This window comes from Apostichopus japonicus, chromosome 8, assembly GCF_037975245.1.
Source record: "Apostichopus japonicus isolate 1M-3 chromosome 8, ASM3797524v1, whole genome shotgun sequence".
In the NCBI taxonomy this organism is placed as follows: Eukaryota; Metazoa; Echinodermata; class Holothuroidea; order Aspidochirotida; family Stichopodidae; genus Apostichopus; species Apostichopus japonicus.
The window spans coordinates 28,350,827-28,373,766 of NC_092568.1; the positions used below are offsets into that span (position 1 = coordinate 28,350,827).

Below are 22,940 nucleotides of genomic sequence, written 5' to 3' on the forward strand. Positions count from 1 at the left end.
CATTAACTTATTAAATATGAGATCTGCCCAAGTTGAACTTCTTGAGATATCATGTTTACAAGGTTTTCACGACCCCAAATGACCTTTGACCTCCAAAAAAACAATAGGCCTCTTGTATGCAATATGGTACTTCTACACACCAAATATAAAACTGGTCCCACCTTCCCCTCTCCAGATATCGTGTTTACAAATTTATAATCGGTAAGGAGTCAATCAAATTACTTTCCAACATGGTAATATTCTGTTTTTTACTGATACTTACCTCATGGGTTCGCATGATAGCCTCAGCAGAACTTAGTATCATATACAAGAACCCTGCTGCCATTATGTAATTCAGGTCATTACCGAGTCTAGGTCTGAGGAGAAAAGTTAAAGATGTTTGTTAGAAGCCTTTTGTAATAGGTCAACTTTACTAGAAAGGTCAATGGTCAACGATAGTTAAACCAAAAAAAAGTAAGTAATAACCCTGCCCCACAGTGCCAAAAATAATAGTACAACAATAACCAGAACATTTGTACTAACAATTTTGACTGCATACCTCCACAGGTACAATATGACTCCGGTAGGCAGTGAGGTCGATCTACATACAGTTATCAATTTCATACAAGCTTTACTTTCAGAGTTTAAGATAAGATTAACAAAATTTGCATAATTATGTTTTAGGTATTAAACATTATCTTGTTTCTATGTCTAGGTTTCACTTAACCCAGACAATGCTAAGAAAATGCCAATTTTTTTTCTAGTTTTTCTGGCTGTCTCACGGATAATCAGGTCTTAGTTTTTGGTTGCCCAAGTGGCAAATTTGGTTCTCGATAAAAAATTCGCTAAATAACAAAGAATGACCAATATGTACACTATAGGAAAAGTGTGTAGGTTTGGTGAATAGAAAAATGGCTTAGGGCTAGTAAAACTTCCCTTTGCATAGATCATAGTTCCTATGTCTGTTTTTGTTTTACTCTAGTATCTTCAAAGCCACGGAGAGCAACACTAATTTAACATTTTAACTGTTTGGCGTTATTAATTTAAATGAAATCTGAATTTGATGCTATACAATTAGTCGTCAGCAGACAACCACCAAAGCTGAGTTTGGTTGTTGGAAACAGAAATTTGGTTGTCTCGGACAATGAGAGTCACGTTTAAAATTTGCCCTGAAATGTGATTGGAGGCCATCATGCTGTGAACAATTAGATATATAAAAAAGTATTTTACAGCTCAGCACTAACCATTTAAAGGGGACAAAGAAGTTTAAAGACCAATCAATGTATCATACAGAGCACATTAACAGGAAACACATGAATCCAACTCAAATTTTGATAGCGTGTTCCCGTCTCAACCTTCAATATCCATTTAAAACAATTTTTAGCCCTTGGAACAAAACTAAAAATCCAAATTTTGTTCAAAAACATGCATAATTAAATAATGGCACACAAACACTCAACTTTGAATGTTCATAAAATTATCAACTTTGAGCATACCTTGTTATACCATATCCGATGCTGACTACCACAACCAGTAGTCGAGCCAATGTTCGTTTCAGACATGACACCAGCTCAGGAAACATAACGCCTGTTTGACTTTCCGTACCAACATTATTAACATGCTCATACTCTGCAAAAAACACTGCCTTCTCTATCAATCCTGCAACAACAACAACAAAATAGAAAAAGTAATACAAGTATTCTAAACAAACTAAAATTTAATGAGACTAAAAAGTCTGGTATTAAACAAATTGGCAAAAACTGTTCTATAAGCACTTGAAAATTCAGGTAATAACTCCTTGGGCACCATTATGTATTTTCTAAATCAGCCCTACATATTAAGTATGAACTTCCAAAAATGATATATTTTTTGAGTTATCATATTTCTACAGGGTTTTCAGACTCTGACCTCTATTGAACCCAGATAACCTTTGATCTTCACAGAAAAGAATAGGGAAATCTTCTTATCAATAACCATACCAAGTATGAAGTAAATCCCACACAAACTTTTGGAGACTTTACTGTACAATCAGATGTCAAATACACTAACACACACACTATTGCATAGATTCCTTTCACCTTTCGGCAAGGAATCCAGAAAACATGTCGACTGCAAGTCCATACATTCCAGCTCATCAAAACTTTCTATTTGGATAATTAAGTTGAAGTGACTAATTTCTTAAAAGCACTTGATCCTTGTAAAAGAGGCTAAGTATTTACCACCTGGACAGATAAGAGTTTTGACATTCTACTTGTCTCTTCAAATGTTTTGTATTGCTTAAGTCCTTTTTTTAAAGGTGGGTGGTGGGTGGTGGCTGGTGGAGGATGAACCAGCTTCACAGTGTGGACCCTCCCTTAGAACAGAAAAATTTCTTCCCAAATATATATGATAAAGCAATTTGTCGAACAGAAAGTTGAAAGACATGTTAGTTACTAGCACAATCGGTGGAGAAGTAAACATGATAAAGACTAGTTCTTACCTAAGAAAATAACAGCTCCGATCCAAATCTGGATGCCCAACAGATCTTTGTATTGATAGCAGAGAAGGAACAACCAAGTAAAGTTTAGCAGAATATAGAGTCCACACATAATCCCATAAAACTGGAGATGAAGTAAAGAAAGTGGCACACATATTGTGAATAAATCTGTACTGTTAACTTGTGGGATTAATGTCACAACATGTGTTCAATTCTTTCAAGGGAAGAGGAACACTGAAGAGGAAATGTCATAGAAAACTGGTTAATAACCAACAAGTTCATAAATTTGAGATGATGAGGGATCCTTTGTATTCATTTCATGCCAAATACTCTAATGTTATAACTACTTGGGCATATATAGCTTTACTGTTTGAGTAATCATGCAGAAGAAGTTTCAGACTGTGACCTCTGTTTACCTCAAATGACCTTTGACTTCTGCAGAAAACATGGATGTTACCCTTAATACGATGAATCTACATAACAAGTATAAAGTACATTTCCAGCTTACTTTTTGAGGACTCCTGTATAAGCTTTTCATATGTTAACCTCAACTGACCTTTGACCTCTACAGTAAAACCATGTAACTCTTGTACTCAATAAGATGGATCCACTAGGGCCTGAAAGTTGTGGAGACTTTGACGTCCCAAAGACTATCTAAGCGGAGTGCCACCCTGGTTGAAGCGTTGCATTGCAAAAATATTTTTGCAAAATATCTATCCCAGATCACCATGAAAAGGAACTTCCCAGGCCTTGTTTGTTGCATCTGAATTTTATTCTTATCTGAACGTTATTTGAGCTATCATCTGATGCAGTATAGGCTCCAAGTTGTGTATCCTACAGTGTGTTAGGATAATAGTTAGAAATTCACAGAAAAAGCTCATGCCTGTTTCCACTGGGACAGAAAGATCGTGTGGAGCTAGAAACCAATTTCAAAATCCGGGAAAGCCGGAATTCCGGCTATTGCCGGAATTCTGGCATCCCTGTACATATGTACATTCAAGCTTTATATTTGGAGTTATCAAGCATTTGAAGAGGATTTGGCAAGATGACATCACAGCGCCCCCCCCCCCCCCTTCCTGGAGTAGTTGAAAGTTTAGCCAGTCAAAATTGGTTACTATTCAATCAGCTATGTCTCGATGCAGGGGCAAGATGTTGAGATGTTTTCTCTTCAATATAAGTTTCCCATTGTTTTGTTACCCAACTTCCTTTTAATGTACCTTTAAAAGTGGTAGCTGGGAAGCTGAGAGATAACCGTGTGTTCCTTTCATTTCAATTTTAACTGTGAATGAAACAAACAAGTTTTCTACAAATGAGACGGAAAAAGTGATGACAATAAATAATGACCATACATTATGAAACCCATATAATTCACTTTTTGCCAACTATTTTCTTTTTCTTCCAAATTTGAGTTTTCTTAAGTCCTGCCAAAAACTAATCAGTTATTGGCAACAATTTGACCACAAACATCCAAGTAAACAGCCACCTTCATTTCAGATCTTGAAAATGTAAACAACAAAGAAATGCAATCCTGAATATATCTAATTTATCTTTGTAGTAAACCTCTTTCTTCACAAAATGTGCCAAGTGTTTCTATTTACAGTTTTTTCTATCCACAATCTCATTCAGGGTAAATTTTTAAGGATTTACTGTGGTTGTCTGGTCTCGCTTGTTAGTTGTCTAGTTGGCAAATTCTGTTATTCGAAAAAAATATAGCAAAAAAAAAACCAAACTTGACCGATGGTAGGAGAGATGCATAGATTTGGTGAATAGAACACCACCAGCATTGGGTCAGTAAAAAATCCCCCTTCTGGTGGTTCATAGGTCTACCATTTTCAGTGTCTCCAAAGTGATGGCGGGTGATACCAATTTATTATCTTACCTATTTTGGAGGTATTAAGTTACAATGCAATGTGACTCTGATGTAAACAATTATTAATACAGTCATCTGAACAGAACATTGGTCGTCTCGGACGACTGTTACAACTTTGCCAAGTCATTACATAAGTGTACATATCATATAAAATTTAAAAGCCATTGCTAATATCACGTCCCTTGACAGTTATCCTGTTTAGTACATCTGAAGTATTTGTACAAAACGTTGGGGAGAGAAGTACTTAATCAGATTCAGGCTACCAACCTTCCAATTTTTCCAGAGATCCTTCAGTAACGTGCAGTTCTACAATCAAGAGGTGGCTTCCGGACTCACTTGCGTTAGTAACCTGATCTGTATGCTGATCCTATAACAAGAGACAGTCAAGCTGAAACCTAGATTTCAAATCATGGAAACTTACTTAAACTACATCTGTTCCATGCAATGCTCCTTAGGACAAATGCATAGCTCTATCTATTGATTGATCCATCAGATTTATCAATTGTGAATTGATTCTTCTTTACTTTCTTTCTTTTTGTTGAAGAAGCATTAATGGTTTGTAATTTCAACAGCTGATGCAAATTTTTACCAATATATATGAGTTTACCCTCTACTGGCCACTTTACAGATTACATCACCATCATCATTAAGCATTGAATAGATAACTTCTGCCTTCAGCAAGAAAAGTTAAAACTGAAAGATTTGAGTAATATCAGAAAGAGTTCACCTGAATGGAATGTTTAGAAATTTTTCCACATGAAGAATATAATTTATTGTAAGATAATGTGAATGACTTTCGAGTAGAAGGAGTATAGAATAATACATATTGAACATAACACAAACATGATAAAAGAAGATTTTTATATAGCAAAGATTCATAGATAAACATTCTAAAACAGCATAGAAGAAGAAATCTTCACTTCATGTCTTTACGATGTAATCTGTAAATCTTTTTAAATTACTCAACCTATTACACTCAGGGAAGAGACCACTGATGTCCAAATGAAGATTATTGAAAGTAAGATGATGTGAATGACCTATTGAGTAGGAGTAAGGACTTACTTTTGTCTTTGCATCAGGCTGTATAAAGCAAAAATAATATATTTACAGATTATGAAACTTGATGAGAGCAGATTTTTAGGGACACAAAACATTCTAAAAACAAAACATTGTAAAACAGCATAGGAGAAGGGTTGTCATTTCATGTCTATATGATGTAAATGGAAAATCTATTTAAATTACTCAATCTATTGCAGTATGCAGAAGAGACCACAGATGTCCACATGAAGAATGCACTAAGTGAGATAATGTTTATGACTTTTGAGTAGGAGTATTCATAGATAAACATTCTAAAACAGCATAGAAGAAGCAATCTTCACTTCATGTCTTTACGATGTAATCTGTAAATCTTTTTAAATTACTCAACCTATTACACTCAGGGAAGAGACCACTGATGTCCAAATGAAGATTATTGAAAGTAAGATGATGTGAATGACCTTTTGAGTAGGAGTAAGGACTTACTTTTGTCTCTGCATCAGGCTGTATAAAGCAAAAATAATATATTTACAGATTATGAAACTTGATGAGAGCAGATTTTTAGATAGCACAGATCCATAGATAAACATTCTAAAACAGCATAGGAGAAGGGTTGTCACTTCATGTCTATATGATGTAAATGGAAAATCTATTTAAATTACTCAATCTATTGCAGTATGCAGAAGAGACCACAGATGTCCACACGAAGAATGTACTAAGTGAGATAATGTTTATGACTTTTGAGTAGGAGTAAGGACTTACTTTTGCCTCTGCATCAGGCTGTAAAAAGAAAGAATAATACATTTTGAAATTGACACACACTGATTTTTATGTAGCACAGATTCATAGAGAAACATACTAAAACACCATAGGAGAAAAAATCTTCACTTCATGTCTATATAGTGTAAACTCAAGTGATGACATTTTGCAGAGAAGACGATAGATGTCCACATGAAGAAGTCCACATGAAGATGTCCACATAAAGAATGTACTCCATTTTAAGTAAGATAATGGTAATGTCCTATGAGTAGGAGTATGGACCAACTGGTTTACTTGATTCTACAACAACAACTGCATCAACAACATTTTTTGAGAATTTGAAAATTAACATCTCCACAATACAATATGCTGTAAATATTTAGTTATGACTTAGAGGATGCAGAAAAATTTCCAGCAAATTTGTGCATTAATCAACTTCAGCCACTGGAATGTCCCTTTAAATAAGTGTCACCAGACCTGGTTCTCTAACTTATTCAGCAGCGAATTTAGAGAAGAAAACACATTCATCCTACCGGAGCTCTCCTGCGTCTGTTCTGTTGAAAACAAAAAGAAAGAAGATAGGTAGTCAATATAATACCCTTACTGATTTCGGCTACAATTTGTTCTTTTAACTGAAAATAGATGTGATCAATCTATTCACTGTGGGCAATTTATAATGAAAAACTTATATACTGCATCCAATCTCACAGTATCAGAAATACAAACAAATAGCTTCAGTGTCATACATATTGTTCTCACTGCTACAATCAGCTATTGTCCTCAATAACAATTTGACAATGACTAAACTGTTGCACTTATTGCTTTGTTTTTGTCATAAATTCATATACAGCCAACCCTGTCGTCCTCTGACAGAGAGAGGTCAAACGTCGAGATATGCAGTCAGGTTTGGTTGATTAAACCTTTGTAAGCAGTTCCATTTTACGCAAATACACTCGGTATAGGGCAATCAACTAATCCTTATGTAGACAGCAACTCCTGGGACCACTACAAACTAAATCACATACTCTACTAAAGCACCAGCAATGTTAATTTTTATTCATACACTCATTTAATGTGGTGATGGTTGAAAGTAGGACTGCATACAATGATATCACACATCTCCTAAGCAAGAATAATACATTTTGAAAATAACACACACATGATAAGAGGAGATTTCTAGATAGCACAGATTCATAGTAACACATACTAAAACAGTATAGAAAAGGAGTTCTTCACTTCATGTCTATAAGATGTAAACGGAAAATCTTTTTAAATTACTCAACCTATCGCATTACACAGAAGAGACAACAAATGTCCACATGAAGAATGTACTAAATAAGACAATATTAATGACTTTCGAGGAGAAGGGGCAAGGACTTACTGTGTGTCTACAAGATGCAATCTGAAAATCTTTTTAAATTACTCAACCTATAACACTACGCAGAAGAGACCACAGTTGTCCAAATGAAGATTATTGAAAGTAAGATAATGTGAATGACCTTTTGAGTAGGAGTAAGGACTTACTTTTGTCTCTGTACCAGTCTGTAGAAAGCAATAAAAATATATTTACAGATTATGAAACTTGATGAGAGCAGATTTTTAGGGAGCAAGGACTCATAGTGAAAGCATTAAAAGCATAGAAGAAGAGTTCTTCACTTTACATATACTTCACTTTTAAACATGGTCAGTGAATAATACTTTAAAAGTTCTTCATCCCATGTCTATACGATGTAAACTGAAAATATTTTTAAATTATTCAATCTATTGCATTATGCAGAAGAGACAACAGATGTCCACATGAAGAATGTACTAAATAAGACAATATTTATGACTTTCGAGGAGAAGGGGCAAGGACTTACTGTGTCAGGTTGCCCTTCATCAGGCTGTAGAAAGCAAGAATGATACATTTTCAAAATAACACAATTATTTATAAGTAAGACAATGTCTTAATAAAAACATGATAAAAGAAAATTTTTAGATAGCACAGATTCATAGATAAACATTCTAAAACAGCATAGGAGAAGGGTTCTTCACTTCATGTCTACACGATGTAATCTGAAAATCCTTTTAAATTACTCAACCTATAACACTACGCAGAAGAGACCACAGTTGTCCAAATGAAGATTATTGAAAGTAAGATAATGTGAATGACCTTTTGAGTAGGAGTAAGGACTTACTTTTGTCTCTGTACCAGTCTGTAGAAAGCAATAAAAATATATTTACAGATTATGAAACTTGATGAGAGCAGATTTTTAGGGAGCAAGGACTCATAGTGAAAGCATTAAAAGCATGAAGAAGAGTTCTTCACTTTACATATACTTCACTTTTAAACATGGTCAGTGAATAATACTTTAAAAGTTCTTCATTCCATGTCTATACGATGTAAACTGAAAATATTTTTAAATTATTCAATCTATTGCATTATGCAGAAGAGACAACAGATGTCCATATGAAGAATGTACTAAATAAGACAATATTTATGACTTTCGAGGAGAAGGGGCAAGGACTTACTGTGTCAGGTTGCCCTTCATCAGGCTGTAGAAAGCAAGAATGATACATTTTCAAAATAACACAATTATTTATAAGTAAGACAATGTCTTAATAAAAACATGATAAAAGAAGATTTTTAGATAGCACAGATTCATAGATAAACATTCTAAAACAGCATAGGAGAAGGGTTGTTCACTTCATGTCTACACGATGTAATCTGAAAATCTTTTTAAATTACTCAACCTATAACACTATGCAGAAGAGACCACAGTTGTCCAAATGAAGATTATTGAAAGTAAGATAATGTGAATGACCTTTTGAGTAGGAGTAAGGACTTACTTTTGTCTCTGTACCAGTCTGTAGAAAGCAATAAAAATATATTTACAGATTATGAAACTTGATGAGAGCAGATTTTTAGGGAGCAAGGACTCATAGTGAAAGCATTAAAAGCATAGAAGAAGAGTTCTTCACTTTACATATACTTCACTTTTAAACATGGTCAGTGAATAATACTTTAAAAGTTCTTCATTCCATGTCTATACGATGTAAACTGAAAATATTTTTAAATTATTCAATCTATTGCATTATGCAGAAGAGACAACAGATGTCCATATGAAGAATGTACAAAATAAGACAATATTTATGACTTTCGAGGAGAAGGGGCAAGGACTTACTGTGTCAGGTTGCCCTTCATCAGGCTGTAGAAAGCAAGAATGATACATTTTCAAAATAACACAAACATGATAGAAGATAGCACAGATTCATAGTAAAAATAAAAGAAAAGTTCTTCATTTCATGTCTATACGATGTAAACTGAAAATCTTTTTAAATTATTCAACCTATCGCATTACACAGAAGAGACAACAAATGTCCACATGAAGAATGTACTAAATAAGACAATTTTAATGACTTTCAAGGGAAGGGGCAAGGACTTACTGTGTGTCTACAAGATGCAATCTGAATATCTTTTAAATTACTCAACCTATAACACTACGCAGAAGAGACCACAGTTGTCTAAATGAAGATTATTGAAAGTAAGATAATGTGAATGACCTTTTGAGTAGGAGTAAGGACTTACTTTTGTCTCTGTACCAGTCTGTAGAAAGCAATAAAAATATATTTACAGATTATGAAACTTGATGAGAGCAGATTTTTAGGGAGCAAGGACTCATAGTGAAAGCATTAAAAGCATAGAAGAAGAGTTCTTCACTTTACATATACTTCACTTTTAAACATGGTCAGTGAATAATACTTTAAAAGTTCTTCATTCCATGTCTATACGATGTAAACTGAAAATATTTTTAAATTATTCAATCTATTGCATTATGCAGAAGAGACAACAGATGTCCACATGAAGAATGTACTAAATAAGACAATATTTATGACTTTCGAGGAGAAGGGGCAAGGACTTACTGTGTCAGGTTGCCCTTCATCAGGCTGTAGAAAGCAAGAATGATACATTTTCAAAATAACACAATTATTTATAAGTAAGACAATGTCTTAATAAAAACATGATAAAAGAAGATTTTTAGATAGCACAGATTCATAGATAAACATTCTAAAACAGCATAGGAGAAGGGTTGTTCACTTCATGTCTACACGATGTAATCTGAAAATCTTTTTAAATTACTCAACCTATAACACTACGCAGAAGAGACCACAGTTGTCCAAATGAAGATTATTGAAAGTAAGATAATGTGAATGACCTTTTGAGTAGGAGTAAGGACTTACTTTTGTCTCTGTACCAGTCTGTAGAAAGCAATAAAAATATATTTACAGATTATGAAACTTGATGAGAGCAGATTTTTAGGGAGCAAGGACTCATAGTGAAAGCATTAAAAGCATAGAAGAAGAGTTCTTCACTTTACATATACTTCACTTTTAAACATGGTCAGTGAATAATACTTTAAAAGTTCTTCATTCCATGTCTATACGATGTAAACTGAAAATATTTTTAAATTATTCAATCTATTGCATTATGCAGAAGAGACAACAGATGTCCACATGAAGAATGTACTAAATAAGACAATATTTATGACTTTCGAGGAGAAGGGGCAAGGACTTACTGTGTCAGGTTGCCCTTCATCAGGCTGTAGAAAGCAAGAATAATACATTTTCAAAATAACACAATTATTTATAAGTAAGACAATGTCTTAATAAAAACATGATAAAAGAAGATTTTTAGATAGCACAGATTCATAGATAAACATTCTAAAACAGCATAGGAGAAGGGTTCTTCACTTCATGTCTACACAATGTAATCTGAAAATCTTTTTAAATTACTCAACCTATAACACTATGCAGAAGAGACCACAGTTGTCCAAATGAAGATTATTGAAAGTAAGATAATGTGAATGACCTTTTGAGTAGGAGTAAGGACTTACTTTTGTCTCTGTACCAGTCTGTAGAAAGCAATAAAAATATATTTACAGATTATGAAACTTGATGAGAGCAGATTTTTAGGGAGCAAGGACTCATAGTGAAAGCATTAAAAGCATAGAAGAAGAGTTCTTCACTTTACATATACTTCACTTTTAAACATGGTCAGTGAATAATACTTTAAAAGTTCTTCATCCCATGTCTATACAATGTAAACTGAAATTATTTTTAAATTATTCAATCTATTGCATTATGCAGAAGAGACAACAGATGTCCATATGAAGAATGTACTAAATAAGACAATATTTATGACTTTCGAGGAGAAGGGGCAAGGACTTACTGTGTCAGGTTGCCCTTCATCAGGCTGTAGAAAGCAAGAATGATACATTTTCAAAATAACACAAACATGATAGAAGATAGCACAGATTCATAGTAAAAATAAAAGAAAGTTCTTCATTTCATGTCTATAAGATGTAAACGGACAATCTTTTTAAATTATTATTAATCTATTGCAGTATGCAGAAGAGACAACAGATGTCCACATGAAGAATGTACTAAATAAGACAATATTAATTACTTTCGAGGCAAAGGGGCAAGGACTTACTGTGTCAGCTTGAACGTCATCAGCCTGTAAAAAGAAAGAATAATACATTTTCAAAATAGCACAAACATGATAAGAGTAGATTTTTAGATAACACAGATTCATAGTAAAACATACTAAAACAGCATAGAAGAAAAGTTCTTCATTTCATGTCTATACGATGTAAACTGAAAATCTTTTTAAATAACTCAACCTATTGCATTACACAGAAGAGGGCGCAGATGTCCACAATAAGAATGTGCTAAGTAAGACAATGTTAATGACCTTTTGAGTAGGAACAAGACTTACTTTGTCAGGTAAATCTTCATCAGGCTGTAAAAAGCAAGAATGATACATTTTGAAAATAACACACACATGATAAAAGAATATTTTTAGATAGCACAGATTCATAGTAACACATACTAAAACAGTACAGAAAAAGAGTTCTTCACTTCATGTCTATAAGATGTAAATGGAAAAACTTTTTAAACGACTCAACCTATTGCATTACACAGAAGGGCACAGATGTCAACAAGAAGAATGTACTAAGTAAGATAACGTTCGTGCATATTGCGCGGCAAAGATATCACCTGACCTATATACATGGGGATTACCCTTTGAGCTGAATATGTCATTCAGGGATTACCAAAACAATGAGTATTTGCCTTCCTATATAAATAACATTCAGCGATCATCTCCACATTTAAAGCTAAACCTACTTTCTGAAACTTACAGTATGGTTCTGTGAGCATTTGATCGCTGCGATTATATTTAAGTTGCTTTCTATTACTTGTAGAGAGGAAAACAATAAAGGTTATGACTGTAACGGGATCTCCGAAATAACATCTCTGACATTTCTCTCTCGTGTTCATCATTTCCCCACCCCCCCCACCCCCAAGTCAAATGGGGCTCCCCAGTGTAACATAAAGCAGGAACACAACTGGAAATTATCATTTGAGTTGTAGGGCTTCACATTATTGGGTTTTTCATTTCTATCCTGGAGATGGAAGGACTAAGAACATAAGTGATGTCGTAACTCAGCTAACTTTTTAATGTTACCTATACAATCTCTCATTTTTCAGACACCATGAAAGACAGAAACCAATCCATGTTGTCTGTGTGAGATGTTAATCCATTGAAGAGATTATGTTGCAAGTCACAACACTGTCCTCTTAATGCATTGTCAGTTATATATATATATATATATATATATATATGTATATATATATATATATATATATATATATATATATATATCTATATATATATATATATATATATATATATCTATATATATATATATATATATATATATCTATATATATATATATATATACATAAATCGAAAACTAGGCACTACTTACGTTTTCGTATTGTATGCCCTGATGTCAAAAGAAAAAGGAAAAGGGAATAATTCAAATATGAGAACTTTTTTTGTGTTACTTTCACAGAAAATGAGGTTGGTTCATTATGACAAAGATTTTTACCAAAGTTAATATATAGTGACATATTTTATACGAGGGCATTTAATATAAAATGAAGTTTGACCTCCACCAATTTTAACAACATTTTTGGAATCACAAAGGTGGATCTACATACAGTACCATCCAAGCTATACGTTCCAAGCTTTACTGTACCTGTACATTCGGCATTAATGACTCATTATGCATTCAATCTCGATGGTCTAAACAATACACTTTTTTGGGGGCACTTTTGCATAGAGAATGATAACTCAAGCATGATGATAATTGTACCTTTAAAGGCAAATATTTTGACCCATTCCCAGAGATGGAACAAGTGAAAAAACTCAAACAAAGACATTGGTACCCCATTAAGACAATCCCATTAAATCGTTACTTGGATGCATGCATGCACAGGCACATCTTTTTCGTTTACGACTGTACATTACGCTGTACACTGGGGTAAATATTTTACACAGTCTCTTTGTCCAGCACCATCAGGTAACATCTGTCGAGAACAACAGGGCTGTTTCAAGGACACATTTTGCAAATACCCTTCAGTTATTCACTTTGCTGGCCGGTTTAAAGCCAAGACTGCACCAGGCTGTACTGAGTCAAGCGAAACTCTTTCACTGGTGTAGTCTTCTTTTTGTCTCAAGATGTTTATCACATCCAGTCACACATGTACGCCAATTAACATTTAACTGTTTGAACTGACCTTTGTGTGTTTGTTATTTATTTATTTTTTAATTATTCGCATTTTTATCTAGGGTTGCTTATTAAGCAAAAGCTGGTTTCCAATAAGGCCCTGCTTTTTACATTAAACGTTATACATAAAAAGTAAAACATAGCAATACAAAAACAAATTAAATGTACAGATACAAAACAATTAAAGCTGTAAAGTGGAGACAACTACAAAATAGATAAAAATGCAAATAAAAGAATTATCAAAAATATAAGAATAATCTAAAATCAAAGAATTATCAAAATATAGAAATTATGAAAAAAATAAGAATTAGCAAAAGGTGTCAAATATTAAAAAAGATTAAACAGAATAAGTATATATTGTTCAACATAGGACACTGTGTTTATGTTTAAAAGATTTAAACTGCCCAATCAAAAGTGAGCAGGCCTAAAATTTTGCACAAATATTTCGTTGCCATGGTTGTGTGAATATTTACACCATAGTGCCAAATTGCAGTATAGAGTTAATAAGGATCGGTTTAGTTTTGTGTTTGTAATGGAATGCAACATGAGGCTTCAGTGTGCAAGGTTTTTTCGGGTTTCAGCTGCACTTGATGTCAAATATCCTTTGACCTCTATTAAAGACAATCTAGCATTCATGCTCTCACTACATTATCTCTTTTAGATTTTATGGATTTTATGTCTTTTTTCTGCTATTTTTTTGGTTTCATTTCCATACCACACCTGGATGCTGTAGATGCTAATAACAACCTTTCACAACAAAAATGCACAAATGTGAAACAAGACTTTGAACTTACCTTTTCACAATTTTTAAAGGCTGTTTTTGTGTCTATAGCATAACAAACTGGCGTATATGATACCTGTAAGTTCCATGGAAGATAAAAATAAGATGTAAAATCCTGATCATCATCTTCACTGGAGGTGCAATCTTAGCAGTACTTATTACAAGTAAAAAAAATAAACGATTATGAGTACCGTGTCAGTCCTAAAATTTCACAATGTCAGCCATTTGCTAAAAAATGTCAAAATCTTTGCTGACAATCAGCAGTAATAATATTGAGCTTATGTTAACTAAGGAAGGTAATCATGTGGATGTTTGCATCTGCTCAACTTCTTAATGTCTACTAGCAGATCATTGCCAGCACCCTTTTTTTTTGTAGGGGGAAATGCAAAATACTCTGGTATTTCGCCAGTCAATAGCCCAAAGTTGTGAGGCCAGCGTACCAGTGCAAATATCGATTTTCAATCATCAATAGATCAGCTTCTTTGTCACCATGTCGTAATATTTTAGTACTTTGGTGCAGAAACTTCAAAGTCAAGTTCAAACTGGCAGATAGACTATGTCGGACAGTCGAAAGTAAAGAAATTAAGAGTGCAGACAGAGCTATGGTACTTGAAATGTATTTTTAGAATCCACCAACTGCCAGCACTTGTCATCGACTTGACACAGGTGAAAGTCAATACTTGAGATGCAAGACACAAGACAAATGTCTCAACACATCTGATACTCCAAAGGAGGTGTAAGTGGTTAACCAATTTTTTTTATTTGGCGTACAGCTGGGAAGATATTCTCATTCCAGGCACATTTTAGATGGTTGTCCGGTGGTCCAATACCACCAAATTTTTTGTTTGAAAGACCTAAGTCAGCTAGGTCCGGTGGTCCAAATACCACCAAATTTTTTGTTTGAAAGACCAAAGTCAGCTTCGTAGGTTGTCTAGTAGATGGCTTGTTGTTTACATTGAATAAAGATTGCATTGTAACTAAATACCCTTTGTAGGTAACATGATAATTGGTGTCCTCCTCTATCAGTTTGGATATATTTGAAATAAAACTACAATATATAGTACTATTGGAACTTTAGACCTATGATCCACCTAAAATGGAGATATAATGGCCCCAAAAGCTGGTGTTTTTATTCAACAAAACGGCACATCTCTTCTACAGTGTACATATTGTTATTTTGCTACTTTTTTTTGGAGAACCCAAATTTACTGTTCAGGCAACCAAATAAGTAAGAGCTGGTTGTCATAGCGACAACCAGGAAAAATCCTCTAAAGGTTTGCCATTCTACCTTTGCACTCACAATTAATATACAGGTACCAACAGGACTGACCAACAGGTATAAAGCAAATGGGTACCAGGTAGCATATGTTTTGGACCATTCCACTTCACTTCTACTGAGAGCGATGAATGAAAAACTTAACAAATGGTTTTTACACTTACTCCCAAAGACCCTTCTTGTGTAGCCTTTTCAATCGGGTCGCTGCTAGCACTTGTAACTGCGATGTAATTCTCCATTGCAAACATACTCTCATGTGCGTTGAAGAGGTTACCCAAGGCGTCCGAACTATTAGCCTGAATGTATTATAAAAAGCATCAGGAAAGACAAAGGTTCAGGATTTTGCCTGAAATTCAATGGGAGCATCATGACCTTTATTCAGCTCTTTGGAATACTGAATTTCCAGACACCTTTCCCAAAGAGATTACACACAGGTCTTCTACACATTAGGACTAATGAAAAGCTGCATAAGTTGTTTGATTTTGCTGTTGCCTTGAAGACGTAAAATATCTTAACAAAATTTGCAAGATGACATTATGCAATATCTTTGTGTTAAAATAGCTTTATGTAGAATCAAGACCTATTTGGAGTTAACATTCCACATATACACACACAAATACATATAAACAGAAGCACACACGACAACGTCATTACCTTCAGCAAAGGAATAAAAACTTACACAACTGCTTTCCACACAGATAACAGATCGCATGATGTCAGAAATCAGCAAATCATCGACTATGGTACATATACCCGGGCAATTTTACAATCATACTGGCTACTGCCAGGAGCAAGCCTATCAGTGCTACAACATGTTTTCTAATTTCAGCTCTGTGCAACAGCAGTAGCCCACCAGAAGCAACAGACTGTAACTGCACACATACTTATAGATTCACTGGCAAATTAATAAAGGTACAACAACCATCCCCTTAATGTTAAAAGGGATATTCCAGTGGCAGACAATGTGAGACTTATATGGAAAAGGAAAAATATTCCACACTCAAGATACGGCTGATTGAATGAAACTTATTCTGGTTTGACAGAAGGTCGTCTATGATGTCAACACAACATTCTTCAACAGCTTTACTTTTCTATTATGTTGTTCTAGTTGATTTGTCCATCACACCCGGTATATTTACAATGTTTTGCTAATAGCGGGTAAGGTTTTTCAGTACAGTATTTGGAATTTCATCAAAACACAACTTTTCTGTAGAAATATGTTACTCCAAGTTCATGAACAAGTGGGTTAAATATTTTAGGGAGAAACAAGACCATTTTCAGCTGAATTGCTGCAATGATATCATTCACTCTGTTCTTGACAGATGCATTCACAAAATACCACACACAATATTAAAATCTTATCTTTTCAGCACATATTGCTATGAGAAGACATAAAGATCCAAACAACTTCCAGCATTCTTAAAGAATCAACTTCAGCCACCGGGGATATTCTATTGAATGGAGATGTCAATAGACCAATCATATGTTGCTCAATTCATTCAAGAGAAGAAAAAGTTTCTGTGCAATTCTCTTTGGTTTCATCAAGTTCTTCAACCTAACTTTTGTCAGGGAGGGTTTCACTTTTACTACAATCAGCTTGTTAGCTGTCTAAGCTAAAATATTATGTTTTGGTTTACAATATTGCTGTATAGCTTTTAATTGTACCATATAGCATTTCACTGGACATACAGGAGGCATTTGTCCAACTTTCTTGGACCAAAATATATAAAACAAATTTTAATTAAATTTTACCTTTAAACAGAATTTTTATAAACAAGACAAAAAAGAAGGAGAATAAAATCCCCAAATGACAAAGGTGTTACAATTTAGACATGAATTATTCTGCCTTTCACTGCATTGAATGAAAAGATCACTGAAGATAAAGAACAATTTTATTCTACACTATGACAAAGTTATGCATTGTTCACATTGCTGATGCATGCACACCTACACAAATGACAACACACAGTCAGGACTGCAAAGGTAATCATGAACAACTAAACAAGAAAATCACACTTACTATTTGACGATGGATTCCTTCACATTGAGTGTATCGTAGCTCCCAGTTTAAAGTGTATTGCGCATCTTCTTCTTTGGATTCTTCGTCCCCTTGAATGATTAATCAAAGCCAAGTATGTATAGAAATTTGTACTGCGTAAACTTTCAGACTTTTAAATGGTTTCATGATTGCAGTTACCAATCAACAGAATCTGACAGCCTCAATTTGTTGGAAAAAGAAAGTTAGACAAGAACATTATTGGATACGTCTCCAAATTTATACCATCTCACTACTACAGTAGTGACCAAAAGGTACCATCTTGACGATCCAAGTCATAATACATCTGAAAGTGTTGAAATCTGTTATTCCAAATAAAATCAAAGTCAAGGCAAAGTCAAGTGTTGAGATGATTCAGCTTGCAATCAGTGTACAGTAGGGCAGCGGTCAGCATTAGTTTTGAAAATGGTTGTTTACTTTCTTCACTATCTACAGTAGCTGCTTGTTTCATTAGTACTGACAATGACATTCCAACTGGCCAGTCGAGTATCTGTATTTTCGCATGGGAAAACCAGAATGCCAAAATGTATTGTGGTTTCGATGATGTAACATGAGCAGTTTTCTTCATGAATCTGATGTACTGTATAGTGAGGGTGTACAACATACTCGATCTTAGTAAAACAGTGTGATGTGACGAACAATAAATTCACAATGACGCAGGCTGTCCTGATATGACCATTGACTTCAGCAACAGCCTTCTTTTGCTAAATGTGATACATCAATATACTAAATATCACATCTGTCCTTGTTGAAAAAATTGTGTAAAACATGATTTTCATAATTTGTCCCCTGGTGAACTCAAATGACCATTAACCTCTGCCCACAACATTAGCCTCGTTGTACTCAATGTGGTACAATAACATACAAAATATGCGATCTGTCCAAGCTTCTCTTGCGATATTATGGTTAGGAAGGTGCGTTAGTGTAGGGACAGGTAAGAGGGAAGTGAAGTAACTGTTTGGCATTTGTGACTTCAAATGACATTTTTGACCCCCAACAATATCAAAAGGCTTCTTTTACTCAATGTTATACACCTTCTTACCAAGTATGAGATCTGCCCAAGCTTCCAATATTGAGATATCATGTTTAAAAGGTTTTCATAATTTTACATCTGATGACCTCAAATGTCATTTGACCTCCACAAAAAAAACAATTGACTGCTTGTCCTCAAGAAGGTCCTCCTGCATGCAAAATATTAGATCTGTCTAAGCTTCCTCTCTTAAGATATTATTTACAAGTTTTCAGAATTTGACCCCTAGTGACCCCAAATGACCTTGGAAGTCCACCAAAAATAATACGCTTCTTGTACTCACTAATGTACTTCTACACACAAAATATAAGATCTATCTACACTGGGCGTCACAAACACACAAACCCACACACACACGCACATACACGCCAGCATGAACATAGGTTACGATTATCATCTAAACCAAAAATAAAAGCGGTAACATAACATCAGGTTCTAATATAATGATTAGTACCCCACGTAATACTCAATAATCTGAAGGAAAAAAACAGAACAATTAAGTGTCATCCTTTTTCAGACTTATATAAAAATAAATTTAAAAAATTACTACCTGGCCTTAAAGAAACCACCACAGATGTGCCCTCGAACAGACTCTTTGGTACAGCCAAGTATTTGACTTCATTCTACAGTAGCAAAATGGAGTAAAAGATAATAGGAAAATTATTCAGACAGTAAAAGAATTTTACTATATCATAGAATTCTAGCACATCTAAGGTTTCCACCCATCTCAAGATTAAAATCTCTGACAGGAAGGGCAATCGATATGGCAGTGACACAATGTGTCTACAATACTTTAGGTAGAGACACATTTAGTCAACTGAAAGAATAGCCTCCAATGACTTACAGTAGTATCTGATTAGGCAAGGTATGTTTAATTGCACACTCTCATAATTTCCATGATTTTACCATAGCATCACAAATGTAAGACCCCACTGAATGGAAGTTGACTGCCAAGTCTTTCAATGTATTCTTCATGTAAATGAAGTTCAAATGTAATGTAATTTTGCACAATGTAGTACAATGTATCCAGTAAATTTTGTGTTTGTTAGGTTTTTGTTTTCGTGTCAAAATATATCATTCTTCAATGCTAAGAATGAAGAAACATTGCTAAATTATTCATTCTATGAAACCTTTTTGGGTTGTACAGTATTTACCATATTTGTATAACAAATACAGAACAGTATTTTTAGTAACAGACCACATGACTTTCCAATACATTCCACTTATATAAGTTGATGCTACTGTTATGTTATGAATATACCAAAAAGGTATTCATTATTATGGAAGATTCCATACTTCCACAGATATAGACATCAAATAATTTTCCCACAGTGTTGAAAGTACAAAAACAAGTAACACACTCCAGAACTACTGTATAATCATTACAACAGTTATTGATGGTCAATACAAATCGCCAGTTTCTAGTCTTAAGTGCACCATAAATTAATTCACCCAAAAAATGCGACATATCAGCACGCTCTCAATTGGGGGCACACATGCATATCAATGATGTTTCTGAGGCTGACAAAAACGATGGATATATAGCGATACAATAGAAATAGATGTAGAAATATTGGCAAGAAACTGTTGGACACCACTGCCAATAGGAATCTTTTTCTGTGGTCGGCTAAACCTCCAATATATGATTTTCATTATGAATTATATATTTTGCTGACATTACCAAAATATCTTGCTAAAATCCTTTAATTCCCTGAATGTCAGCACATATGGAACCTTTCACTAAAGAAGCGTCTAGATGTGTGTAATTTCTATGGTTTGCGTATCCAGCACATTTGACCAGAACTGCAGATAAAACTGCTGAGTGGGCGACTGTCCTATTGTAGTTGTTAGTTGCCATGATTAAGAAAAGTTAAAACGAGCATTGAAGCAGGCAACTTCAGTTTGAAACACATTGTGGCCATGAATGTCAATCACCTGACCAGATCTAGTTAGAACTGCAGTTCCATGCACCTCCTCTACAATTAAGCTATAAATAACTATAAATTTAATTTGATAAAAGTGATTGTTTGACCCTTCCTTGTCAATGAAAGGTTCAAATGATAACCTCCTCATCTAAGCAGAGGAGACAAAATCCTCAGTTTTGGAAAATATGTTGTGTTTTTTGGTTTTTGTTTGACAAGGAAAATACCACTGAGATATTACAATTTCTAGGCCTAACATTAGACCGAATAAATTTTCAAAATGATCTTTTTCTAGATAATTGCGGCAATCGCTTCACTGTTAGAAGGTTGCATTACTTTTTACTAATTAATCAAGAACATACACTGAGCATCCTGGTGAAATTTCAAAGATATTGATAGTTTTAAATGTCAGTTTTTTCTATATATTGCAAACTTGAAGCAAACAGGTTTGATGTCATACTTACACACTGACAACAGCATGTTTTGTATACAGATACATGTCCTTATATTTTCACTTATTGGTTTAGATCTTGGATTGAACAGGGCTCCAAAATTGATGTGAAAGTTATCAATATTCAGTTACTATTGGCCTCTAGTGTATAATGCATTCTAAATTTCAAGAAAGAACTTTGAATATACATCAAAAAGAAAGACATTAAAGAAATTTGTCAGTACAGTGCATAAATGACATTGCACTTCAAGTTCCCTTTCGGTACAAAATATTTCAACTTCAAATGTTGTTATCTCAAAAACAATACAGGAGAAATAGAATGCAAATTTCACAAGGATGCTTAGCACAGGTTCCTCTTTCCTCAGCCTAAAATGAGAAAGTTTCTCTGGACTATCCTTTCAAGTTTCAAATCGTTTACAACATTGGATTGCAATAGCAGGCACCAAGCCTCATGTTAGGGCTAGGCCTATAGACAAGAGTGAGGTTAGGAATTTGAGGTCCACTAGCACTTTCTGAGAAAATTAGCTCATGGCTCACAGGCTTTTTGGAAGACCTAGGAGCCACTTGGCAGTTTGTAATTTAAACTAAAAGCATGTATGCGTGTACGTTGAAGATAGGGGCGGGCTTGTTCCGACCACGAATATCTTCCACAGAAAAGGCCAACTGAAAAGCCTGTCACGGACGAGTGAAATTACAGTTCTATTCGCCCCAAAAAATGTATTCACTTGTCAGTAATAGTGCAACATTTTATCACGTTATCGAAGGACAGCAAAAGTGTTTTATAACTCTTCAAATCTTGCAACTTGTGTGAAAAATAATAAAAACCATGTAGAAAACACCCAAAAGAATCATTACAGAGATGTTTGGCCACCTTTCGTGTGTTTGTATTCTGACAGAAAAGTTTTTGCTTCTTCACATTTTCGTGTTGCTAAACCAATTCTATCCTAACATTGTAAGTGTATGTCACAATGAAGCTGCATTTCATATGCTTCATTGGTGCTTTTTTTTACAAACAATGGCAAATAATCGTAAACAGTGGGTTTGATTCTGATCATCTCAGCTATAAAAGACTCCCTTGTCACTAAGTCTAGGATTTGAAACATCAAAAACTTTTCTTTTTTTCCCGTAATTTGTAATTTTGTTCTCTCAGCCTATATCTGTAAGGGAAGCCTTGCAAATCTAACCGCCATGTCCGGGCCGGTGGATTTTTCCGCGGCTATAATGAGCACAGCCACAAGCAGATAAGCAGATAGTCACACTTGAGTGCACACTCTCTCCAAACCACCCTCCATGCTATACAGTTACATTCACAGCCGCGGTCAAGTTTTTACTAAGCCGATTTGAACACAATAGTGAGTTGAACAAAACATCATAGCTAAGTCTCAAGGTATTCAAACGTTTCAAAAAGATAGTATGTTTATACGCCGTATTTTATCCTACTGCAGAAGCAAAACTTCTATGAAAAATAAGTAAGGAAATGTGAATTTACACTGCAGGAATCTAAAATGCTATCTTTCTTATTTTCCCAGTCGGCCAAGTAGGAACAAAAAGTTTCGTTGCCTTTTTGCAAGGACATTAAGTTTCCTGAATTTTTAAGATTTAAAAAACTGAAATCACAATCTCACTTCTTGTACACGTACACATAAGCGTGAACCAGAGCCTAACATACGGGATGACTAGAATAATCC

At 34.4% G+C, this 22,940-nt stretch overlaps 1 protein-coding gene across 39 annotated transcripts in view; it reads right to left on the reverse strand.

Annotated features, from left to right (window-relative positions):
* LOC139971429 (transmembrane protein 87A-like) overlaps window positions 1-22,940 on the reverse strand; it is a 33,961-nt gene that overhangs the window by 8,019 nt on the left and 3,002 nt on the right. Inside the window, exons 2-29 of one of the 39 annotated variants that reach the window (XM_071977857.1) lie at window positions 19,430-19,502; window positions 17,814-17,902; window positions 15,958-16,089; window positions 14,531-14,593; window positions 12,933-12,950; window positions 11,878-11,901; window positions 11,593-11,616; window positions 11,329-11,352; window positions 10,994-11,011; window positions 10,676-10,699; window positions 10,341-10,358; window positions 10,023-10,046; window positions 9,688-9,705; window positions 9,284-9,307; window positions 8,949-8,966; window positions 8,631-8,654; window positions 8,297-8,314; window positions 7,979-8,002; window positions 7,644-7,661; window positions 6,653-6,673; window positions 6,123-6,140; window positions 5,847-5,864; window positions 5,388-5,405; window positions 4,593-4,692; window positions 3,673-3,734; window positions 2,459-2,579; window positions 1,476-1,638; window positions 263-356 (exon numbers count right to left, since the gene is read on the reverse strand). In XM_071977857.1, the coding sequence (XP_071833958.1) occupies window positions 263-356; window positions 1,476-1,638; window positions 2,459-2,579; window positions 3,673-3,734; window positions 4,593-4,692; window positions 5,388-5,405; window positions 5,847-5,864; window positions 6,123-6,140; window positions 6,653-6,673; window positions 7,644-7,661; window positions 7,979-8,002; window positions 8,297-8,314; window positions 8,631-8,654; window positions 8,949-8,966; window positions 9,284-9,307; window positions 9,688-9,705; window positions 10,023-10,046; window positions 10,341-10,358; window positions 10,676-10,699; window positions 10,994-11,011; window positions 11,329-11,352; window positions 11,593-11,616; window positions 11,878-11,901; window positions 12,933-12,950; window positions 14,531-14,593; window positions 15,958-16,089; window positions 17,814-17,902; window positions 19,430-19,502 (1,290 nt within the window). The remainder of the gene's footprint in view (window positions 1-262; window positions 357-1,475; window positions 1,639-2,458; window positions 2,580-3,672; window positions 3,735-4,592; window positions 4,693-5,387; window positions 5,406-5,846; window positions 5,865-6,122; window positions 6,141-6,652; window positions 6,674-7,643; window positions 7,662-7,978; window positions 8,003-8,296; window positions 8,315-8,630; window positions 8,655-8,948; window positions 8,967-9,283; window positions 9,308-9,687; window positions 9,706-10,022; window positions 10,047-10,340; window positions 10,359-10,675; window positions 10,700-10,993; window positions 11,012-11,328; window positions 11,353-11,592; window positions 11,617-11,877; window positions 11,902-12,932; window positions 12,951-14,530; window positions 14,594-15,957; window positions 16,090-17,813; window positions 17,903-19,429; window positions 19,503-22,940) is intronic. The other 38 variants (XM_071977860.1, XM_071977863.1, XM_071977862.1 and 35 more) reach the window with 38 other exon arrangements.